The 10132-nt window shown below is 39.1% G+C and overlaps 1 protein-coding gene across 1 annotated transcript in view; it reads left to right on the forward strand.

Annotated features, from left to right (window-relative positions):
* cacnb3a (calcium channel, voltage-dependent, beta 3a) overlaps window positions 1-9281 on the forward strand; it is a 56183-nt gene extending 46902 nt beyond the window's left edge. The window contains exons 10-14 of the mRNA XM_067370646.1: window positions 228-328; window positions 603-754; window positions 890-985; window positions 4014-4184; window positions 8898-9281. Of these exons, the coding sequence (XP_067226747.1) occupies window positions 228-328; window positions 603-754; window positions 890-985; window positions 4014-4184; window positions 8898-9281 (904 nt within the window). The remainder of the gene's footprint in view (window positions 1-227; window positions 329-602; window positions 755-889; window positions 986-4013; window positions 4185-8897) is intronic.
* Window positions 9282-10132: the final 851 nt, after the last annotated feature.

A 10132-nucleotide genomic window follows, 5' to 3' on the forward strand; every position in this document is an offset into this window, starting at 1 on the left:
TGACAGCATCTGACAAGCTCCAAAAAACATTTATAAAAGAAGTTCATACAATTAATGTGACTATATTTCATGTCTTCTAAAGCCATACGATAGCTTTACAGACCCAACTCTAAATTATATAAAATAAAATTGGCACATCATAATCAATTACTATGGTGGAGACAGGATATTCAGTGATCTGCGATCTTTCATGTCATTAAGTGACTGAAGTATTGTTATGCTGACAGGATTTCTATAACCCGAGTGACCGCTGACCTTTCTTTGGCCAAGAGGTCAGTTCTCAACAAGAGACCTATCATGGAGAGGTCTAACACACGGACCAGTTTGGGTGAGAATATTAACTGCTATACTGTACACCCATCAGAGCTCAACAATAAGGCTGTAACATCAAATTGCATACTTAACAATTGTTTTTATTTGATGCACTGAAAACTGTTGTTGCAAAGTCAATTGAATATGTTTCCAAGTTTACATTATCTAGCTGGTTAACAAGGTCTTGACAAAATTGTGAGAATAGACCAAAAAATGTTAAAAAATAAAAACTGAGCATTTTTTTCTCTGGCTTCATGTTTTGTGGGTGCTGTTTGTGTTTGTGCACCCAGCGGAGGTACAGAGTGAGATCGAGAGAATATTTGAGTTGGCCAAAACCCTTCAACTGGTGGTTCTGGATGCGGACACCATTAACCATCCAGCGCAGCTAGCTAAAACCTCGCTAGCTCCCATCATAGTGTATGTCAAGGTCACCTCTCCAAAGGTGAGTCTCATGATCACATGTGCACTGTTTCAAGGAATAGCTGAAAATATTCTCCAAAATATCTTCAGCTCTATTGACAGAAGAACAGATCATTCATTTTAAAAGCTAACACAGTTTCTTCCTCTCTTTTGGCAGGTCCTGCAGCGGTTGATAAAGTCGAGGGGTAAATCACAAAGCAAACACCTCAATGTTCAGATGATGGCAGCAGATAAACTGGCTCAGTGTCCTCCTGTAAGTTCACACATACACACACATGCACACACATCTCTATAAACAGTTACAAGGTGTTAAGAACATTGTAGATTCAACATTAGTGTTAGTAAATGTTGTCAGGATCCATTTCACAAATACAGGGAGTGCAGAATTGTTAGGCAAGTTGATTTTCTGATCATATTTTTTTCCAAGCACATTTTACCAATTCCAATCCACATCAATCTTAATAACTACTATTAATATTGTTTTTAATCATTTATAAGTGATATATAATTGTTCATGAAGGCTGGAAATGAAGAATGCCCTATATTCAGGTGTGCAGAATTATTAGGCAGGTTTTCTTTTACAGATAAAATGAGTCAAAAAAAGAGATTTAACTCAGACTGAAAAGTCAAAAATTATTAAATACTCATGAGAAAGACGCAATACTAATGTAATACTAGAAATTGCAAAGTTAAAGCATGACCATTGGACAGTGAAATGCTCATTGGGTCAGCAGGGTCATACAAAAACAGCTGGAGAAGAAAAGACACGTTAACTGCAAAAGAATTAAGAATTAAGGTGAAGAATTAAGTGTGAAACCATCAGGAACCATTTAGTCTCCAGCACCACCATTTCCCAGTACTGAAACCTACCTGGAGTCTTCAGAAGTGTGAGGTGTCAGGATCTCAGAGACTTAGGTTAGGTGAAGAATCCTAAAAAATGACCCGCTCTTAATAAGAATCACAAGCTGAAGTGTTATAAAGTACATGAAGACTGGGTTTTTATAGGCCTTATAGACAGACAGCTTGAGAGTGACTCCTGAAGGACCAGCACCATATCCTCTTGTACCACTGTTTGAAGAATTTATCTTCCAGAATCTGGCAGATGGACATTTCAGGATAAGAGATGGACTAAAAGTGAACTCCCACACCTTACTGCCAGATTCTGGAAGATTTCACTGGACATTTCACTGTCCAATGGTCATGCTTTAACTTTGCAATTTCTAGTATTACATTAGTATTGCGTCCTTCTCATGAGTATTTAATCATTTTTGACTTTTCAGTCTGAGTTAAATCTCTTTTTTGGCTCATTTTATCTGTAAAAGAAAACCTGCCTAATAATTCTGCACACCTGAATATAGGGCATTCTTCATTTCCAGCCTTCATGAACAATTATATATCACTTATAAATGATTAAAAACAATATTAATAGTAGTTATTAAGATTGATGTGGATTGGAATTGGTAAAATGTGCTTGGAAAAAAAATATGATCAGAAAATCAACTTGCCTAATAATTCTGCACTCCCTGTATAATTGGATAGTTTTGTCTTTTGACAATATTTCCTTTATAAAAGGTACTTGAAAAGCTCTTAAAGAGCTAGGCTGCCATAGTACATTATGGGTGGGTCCTGGTACTTGATAAATGAGTAATGCATGTACAGCAGGGGTGTCCAGTCCTGCTCCTTGAGGGCCACTTTCTAGAAGAGTTTAGCTCGAGCCCTAATTAAACACACCTGAACCAGCTAATCAAGTGCTCCTATTTAAGGGTATAGGGGGCGATTTCGAACACAGCCTATAAGTGGGTCCCAATCCGCATACTTAAAAACTTCATGGAATAGTGCATAAGTATGAATGGTGCAAGTAGTGCGTTCACGCAGAAAATTCCAAAAAGAAAAAGTGAATTTTAAATACTAAAGTAATGGTAAAAATGAAGTGTGGAATGTTGGATGCTTCATGCACTCAACTTTCGCAGCTGTAATTATGTAGCGGAGGGGGAGGGGCTATTAGACTTCAATGTTGAATGACAAAATAACTTTATAACATTCATACACTACATGGATGGGTACATAAGTGCATAAGTACATAGTGTATAAGTGCATAGTGTATCATTTGGGATGCAACCTATGAACACTAGAAACTTCTTGGCAGGTATGATGGAGTCTCCAGGAGCAGGATTGGACACCCCCGGTGTACAGCAATGCACCTGTCTATAATATAAACCCAAAAGGGTATAGAAAGAACAGCTGTCCAAAAATGATTAGTTACTCTCCCTAATTTTGTTCATAATACATATGATTTTCTTTCTTCTGTGGAACATGGAAGATATTTTGAGAAACTGTACTGGTTGCTCTTGAGTTTTAAGAAAGACACTAAAGCCCCATAAAAGTATGATTCACAAATCATTTTCAATGATCTTTGTTATGGATTGGTTGATCTGACTCACAAAACCAGATCTGAATGATTTGTCTCATGAAATTTCACCAAAGATAGCTAGGGCAGATGTCATAATTTTCAGTGAATAACAACCTTTGTTGTATGTTTTTCACACAAAGCTATGGTTTGGTTTGAGAAAACTTGAAGTATAGCATATGCAGGACTTGTGTGGTGCTTTTGCTTCCTTTTTGAAGCTTAAAAAAAATACCCATTCATTGCAATTGCACTAAAAGAGAAACTAGTACATTTTGGAAATACTCAAGGGTTAGAAAATGATGACAGAATTTTCATTTTTGGCTGTTTTTCCTCTGTTTAAATAGACCTGATCACCTGTCAAACTCTGACAGCCCTAAATAAAGTGAAGTTAGATTTAGATGTTTTCTCTAAAACTGTCAGTGACTGACTTAGGATTGTATGAGAACTGCGGGTTTTAGAGCATTTCATTTAGGGCACATCTTTCTGACAACATTGTCTTTTTATTGTGTATTAATTTAGAAATGAAGGTAAATTTGTGTCTCACGTTGTTAGTGAACTGGTGTAATTTTAAATGTTTGTTCTTCATTCTCACTTGTTTGACTGCTCCAACTTTTTAAAGAAACCCCATACGTTGCTTAGTTCTAAACTAAACTTATTAAGACTGGCCTTGCTACAGTTAGTAATGCAAACGCTTGCTTTTCCAAACCACATTCTGACAAAAGTCATGTTGCATGTTGTTCCATAGAGCCATTATCCTACCTGTCGCTCAACGTCATCTCCCATCACCTGACCACCATCATAAGATATTTTATATAATATCTTCTAATTCCATCCCCCGCATGTCATCTTCTCCTCCACCCTGTCTCCCCATCAGGAGATGTTTGATGTCATTTTGGACGAGAACCAGTTGGAGGACGCCTGTGAGCACCTCGCTGAATATCTGGAGGTCTACTGGCGTGCCACTCATCTGCCAGGCACCACCCCCATTAACCCACTATTGGAGCAAAATCTGATGACCCCACCCTCGGCAATCTCCAGTCTTCAGGTGAGGTGGCTCTGTGTGGATGGGCCGAAACATTTAAAGAGCATTTTATATGAATATATATAGAAGAACTGTATGTTAGTTCTCATGTGCCTTTGGCTCTCAAGATAATCAAAGCAGCTTTCAGAAATAGTGCAATGACATATTTAAGGAAATTTAAATGGCACATTCAAATGTGACATTCACAATATGAGCAAAGTCATCATTAATATATCATAAATATTCAATATGTCCTTCTAAATTTCATCATGCAGATGAATACATTCCTGAAATAGGAACAAGTTTTGTGTTTTGTAGTCATATATGCATTGACCTAGTTAGACCAGAGTCCACCAGACTTAGTACAGAATGTTTCTTCATCGATCAGCCAGGAAAGTAGTCCAGAGACTGTGCTAAACATAATCATTGAGAATATAAAGTGCCATATGTATCAGATTTGAGAAGTATATCTTATATCTGTGACATGTGGATTCATGTCTGTATCCACTTTATTCAAGATCCTTTGAAATTAATTAAATTTAAATTATACAGCTGACCTCAAAAGTCAGGATGTTGCAGTTTCACAGAAAATGGGTTTAGGTCACAGCTGATTTTCACTGGTGTATGGGGCACAGTTTTAAAGGTAGACAGGAACTGTGGAACTTTGTTTTAATACATTTTCATTTGTAAATAAAAACTGCTAAATAAAGGTTGGCACTAGAGTTCTGACTTTTGAAGCCCCTGTAATATTCCAAACATGTCACTCCAGTGACAGTGATCTGTTCTGCTTTAATCATTTCATGCAAGCAATAATTGGTCAGTCCTACTTTGCATTTAACAAAACAGATATGTAATTTAAAAGAATTAATTATAATTGTCCAACAGGAAAGTAGTTGTAAACATTTGTCTGGTCTGTCTTTTCCTCCACTCCATATTTTCACTCTGTCCTTTAATTGTCTTGGGTCCACAAATACTTGTAATACTGACATGTTGTAAGTCTCAATCTGTCTGTTCTGTGTCTCATTCATGCCTGACATCTTTGCAGTTCTCTGAAACACAGGAATTAATTGAATGAACGCTTACAAACCTGCGGTGAGTAGGTGAGACAGTCAATCTGCCTTCCCCACTCTGACTGTAAATCAAAACCCCACCCTGATATTCTTTACATCCTCCAATTCTTTTAAACCCTCCAAATGGAAATGGCCATCTGGTATCCCCATTGGAAAAACAGTTTATTTGAAAAAAGGAAATCATATATGCAAATATATGATTTTGTTATGCTGTTGTTGGTAAGACATGTAGCCCATTCATAGTTTTATGTTTCAATGTGGCAATGGAAAGTTGGGTAAAAGGTAGTAATACAAAAGCTTTATGTTATGCAGGCCTTAAAATGCCTTTAATGTTCAAGAAAACTCCAAAAGCACATTCAAATGTCCATTGACTCCACATTTAAGTGTTCTTCTTAATATGTAGTCAGCACATCTTATGATGTAGGCAAGTTTTCTAAAAGTGTAGGTAGCATTTCTTTAAGGGTGAGCAGTGTTTGTAAACATGTAGGTCGCACATTTATCCACGCTATTTTTAATGTAAGAGCAGGCACACCCATTTGTGTATTGAATATATTTGGCTTCCGGTGTCAGCTGCTTCCAGTTATTTTTTAGCTAATTTTAATGTATTGTCGTAATTATAAACACTAGTTTTTAGCGCAAATTGTTTTACCATGTACTGCACTTTGTTATTCTTCTAGTTATTTACCTACAGTATAGTTGCTAATGAATCATAAGTCTCGCTTACTTAGCTTACTTCCAAATCGCAAAATAAGGTGGATTAAAGCATTAAAGAATTTAAAGCTGTTGGCAGTGTTTTTAATGCTGTAGGCGGTTTTCCTGAAGATGTAGGCAGTGAGTCTTAAGGTGTAGGCAGCATTTTTAAAGCTGTAGGTAGTGTATCCTCAGGTGTAGGCAACTTTTCTAAAGGTGTAGATAGCATTGTAAAACTGTAGGCAGTGTTTGTAAAGGTATAGACAGCATTTGTAAGGATGTAGGCTGCATGTCTTAAGGTGTGAGCAACATTTAGACAGCTTTTCTAAAACTGTAGACAGCATTTTTAAAGTTGTAGACAATGTTTCTAAAGATGTAGGCAGTGTTTGTAAAGTTATAGATAGCATTTGTAAAATGTGTAGGCTGCATTTTTTGAAGGTATAAGCAGTGTTTGTAAAGGTACACCTTTTCTGAAGATGTAGGCTGTGGGCCTTAAGGTGTAGGCAGCATTTGTAAAGCTGTAGGTAGTGTATCCTCAGGTGTAGGCAGCATTTCTAAAGGTGTAGGCAGCTTTTCTAAAGGTGCAGAGAATGTTGTAAAAGTGTAGGCTGCACTTCTGAAGGTGTAGACCAGGGCAGAGTTTCCCAAAAGCATTGTAAGCTTAAGTTGATCGTAGCTCCATTAAAACCAATGGAGCTACGATCAACTTAGGCTTACGATGTTTTTGGGAAACACTACCCAGGGGTGTCCAAACCCAGTCCTGCAGGGCCACTGTCCTGCAGAGTTTGGCTCCAACCCTAATTAAACACACCTGAACCGGCTAATCAAGGTCTAACTAGGTCTACTAGAAACTTATAGGCAGGTGTTTTGGAGTTGGTTTGAGCAAAACTCTGCAGGACAGTGGCCCTCCAGGACCGAGTCTGGACACCCCTGGTGTAGACAGTATTTGTAAAGGTGTAGACAGCTTTTCTGAAGATGTAGGCAGCGGGTCTTATGGTGTAGGCCGCATTTCTGATGGTGTAGGCAGTGATTGTAAAGATATAGAAAGCATTTGTAAAGGTGTAGTCAGCATTTCTAAGAGTGTAGGCAGCATCTCAAGGTCTCAAGGTGTGGGCAACATTTCAAAAGGTGTTGACAGCTTTTTCTAAAGCTGCAGAGAACATTTGTAAAAGTGTAGGCTGCATTTCTGAAGGTGTAGACAGTGTTTGTAAAAGTGCAGGCAGCTTTTCTGAAGATGTAGGCAGCGGGTCTTAAGGTGTAGGCAGCATTTGTAAAGCTGTAGGCAGTGTATCCTATGTTGTAGGCAACTATTCTAAAGGTGTAGGCAGCATTTGCAAAGGTATAGTCAGCATTTGTAAGGGTGTAGGCAGCATGTCTTAAGGTGTTGGCAATGTCCTAAAAGTGTAGTCATTTTTTCTAAATCTGTAGACAGCATTTTTAAAGTTGTAGGCAATGTTTCTAAAGGTGTAAGCAGTGTTTTTAAATTGTAGACAGCATTTGTAAGGGTGTAGGTGTCATGCTTCAAGGTGTAGGCAACGTTTCTAAAGGTGTAGGCAGCTCTTCTAAAGCAGCAGAGAATGTTTGTAAAAGTGTAGGCCAGATTTCTGAAGGTGTAAGCAGTGTTTGTAAAGATATAGACAGTATATTTGTAAGAGTGTAGGTGGCATGTCTCAAGGTGTAGGCAGCTTTTCTAAAGCTGCAGAGAACATTTGTAAAGTTTAGGCAGCTTTTCTAAAGATGTAGGCAGCCAGTCTTAGGGTGTAGGCAGCATTTGTAAAGCTGTTGACAGTGTATCCAAAGTTGTAGACAACTGGTGTAGGCAGCATTTGTAAAGGAATAAACAGCATTTGTTAGAGTGTAGGTGGCATGTCTCAAGTTGTGGGCAATGTTTCTAAAGAACAGCTTTTTCTAAAACTGTAGACAGCATTTTTAAAGTTGTAGGCAATGTTTTAAAAGGTGTAGGTAGTGTTTTTAAGCTGTAGACAGCATTTATAACGGGGTGGGTGGCACATTTCAATGTGTAGGCAACATTTCTAAAGGTGTAGGCAGCATGCCTATAGTTTGGAGTTTAGAACTGAACTGGATTAAATTCAGGGCAGTAGCCACATGCTTTCTTTCACTTTCTAGCTGTCCATTTCACTCCTTAAACTTTTTCTGTCAAATGATGTAAAATCCCATATGGCAGTGCAAACTTTCCATTTGACAAGGCCTATTTTTCTATGATTTCTATTGTGTTATGCACCTCCCCCTCTACACTTTTCGCTTAATTTGCTGTTATCAGAGCGAGCTGCACACACAGTCATCTCAGACTGTTCTGTTTTTGCACCTTGCTGATTGATATTAACACCATAGGACCTACATAAGATGGGTTCACAAAGCAGATACAGCTGCCTGTTTTCCTGCGTTATAATGAAACACATTGATTTTATGACTTTGGGAAACAGGCTGTATCTGACCACAGAGACTGATGCTTTGTGAATGTGATAACCCTTCTAACTTCCCTTTGAATGCAACCTCCTCGTTTCTAAAACTAACTTGAATCTTTTTGCTCCAGAGGAAAATGCGTAGCAATCTTTAATGCACAGCAGTTTGATCTCAGATCTCAGCAACCAAAGAGGCTTTGTTCAGACAGGCAACAAAAATTATATGTACATTTTTTGTTAAATCACTCAAATCAATTCAGCCTGAACAGTAAAACACATCTGACAAACCCCATGCCAAACTACATTCACAGAGTTTGGACAGTTAGTCCAATTTGTGTGCAGTATGAACAAAGCCGTAGTAATCAGTCACTTAAAATTTCCTGATGTCATTGGGGAGACTTCTCCCCACCTCACTGCACATTACATGTTTTATATTTATGTGTTTATGTGTATATCAATCTCCTAAATGAGTCATTTTTCTTTGGAGTGAAACAGAAAGAGGAAACTTGACCTCAGTATGGTTTAGAGTGGTCATCTCTCTCTTTCTGTCTCAGAACCAGCAGTTGTCGCCCGCCGGGGGTGGAGGGGGAGTGGAGGAGGAGGAGCAGGGGGAGCAGGACAGCCTCATGCCCTCCGACGAGGCCAGTGACTCTCGCTCCCTCCGCCGAGGCGGCTCTAGCTCCCTGCACCCCCCGGAGGACGAGGAAGAAGAGGAGGAGGAGGAGGAGGAAGAAGAGGAAGATGATTACGATCCCCACCACCACTCTCACCCGTACCGGGACGTGTACCCGCCCAACCGTAACAACCCCGGTGGCATCCACAACGCTAATGGACATGAGTCACAGGACCGACTCCTGCAGCAGCGAGACTCGCAGGACGGACACAACCAACGAAACAACCGCCAGCGCGTGAGAGCCTGGCCGAGAGACAACTACTGACCGTCAGCCTGCAGGAGTCTGGAAGAGAGGGTTGGGTCGTGAATCGGGGTGATGGGAATTGGTGAGGAACTGGAAACGCACAATGTGTGTGTATGTGTGTTGCTGGATAAAGCTGCCTATGGTTGACGAAAATATCCTGTTTTCTAAGCTTATGTGGTTGTTATTGTTTGAGGCATTGCACTACATTTGCTTTTTAAAGACAGGGCAGTTTTTCTCCTTTAAGATCAAATGCATGTTCATATCAAAACAATATTTGAGCTTCCTCTAGAAACCCTTACCCCACCCGAGTCAAATATTACTTTATTATTTTGCGTATTATACACTCTCCCTTAACCTAATGAGCACAGAAGGCATTATGGGAAAATGAAAAGCACTTTTATAGCATGGGATGTGAGTCAAAATGAAAGATGTTGTAGCATTTTGTTGCATCTTTAATGGCTTCTTTTTTTTTCTAGCGCTCTTGTAAATGTGCATATTACTCACTATTGTTTGGTTCATGCCCTCTAGTCTTACCATTATCAGTTGTTTATTGGTACACCTCTGGACATTATTCAGGCAACTGACATGAACAGTCATTTCATGGTCTCATTCATAGATGTAGCACACATTGGCGCTTGCACAAGCACCATGTAAATGCGGTATATGTAGGAAAGGAAATCAGGGTTACGCTTTGCTGTCGTAGAGTACAAAAATTATTGGGACTATAGTCTGGGTTTGCACATAAGGTGAATTTCAACTCCAAAATGAAGAGAAGCAGTCAATCTTCCTGCATTTCCGTACTGCCGCATAAAGAAAGAACCTAATTAGGTCAGTGTCAATGGTTTCTTTTTCTGGGAAATGAGAAGGACTGA

Source organism: Chanodichthys erythropterus, chromosome 20, assembly GCF_024489055.1.
Source record: "Chanodichthys erythropterus isolate Z2021 chromosome 20, ASM2448905v1, whole genome shotgun sequence".
NCBI lineage: Eukaryota > Metazoa > Chordata > Actinopteri > Cypriniformes > Xenocyprididae > Chanodichthys > Chanodichthys erythropterus.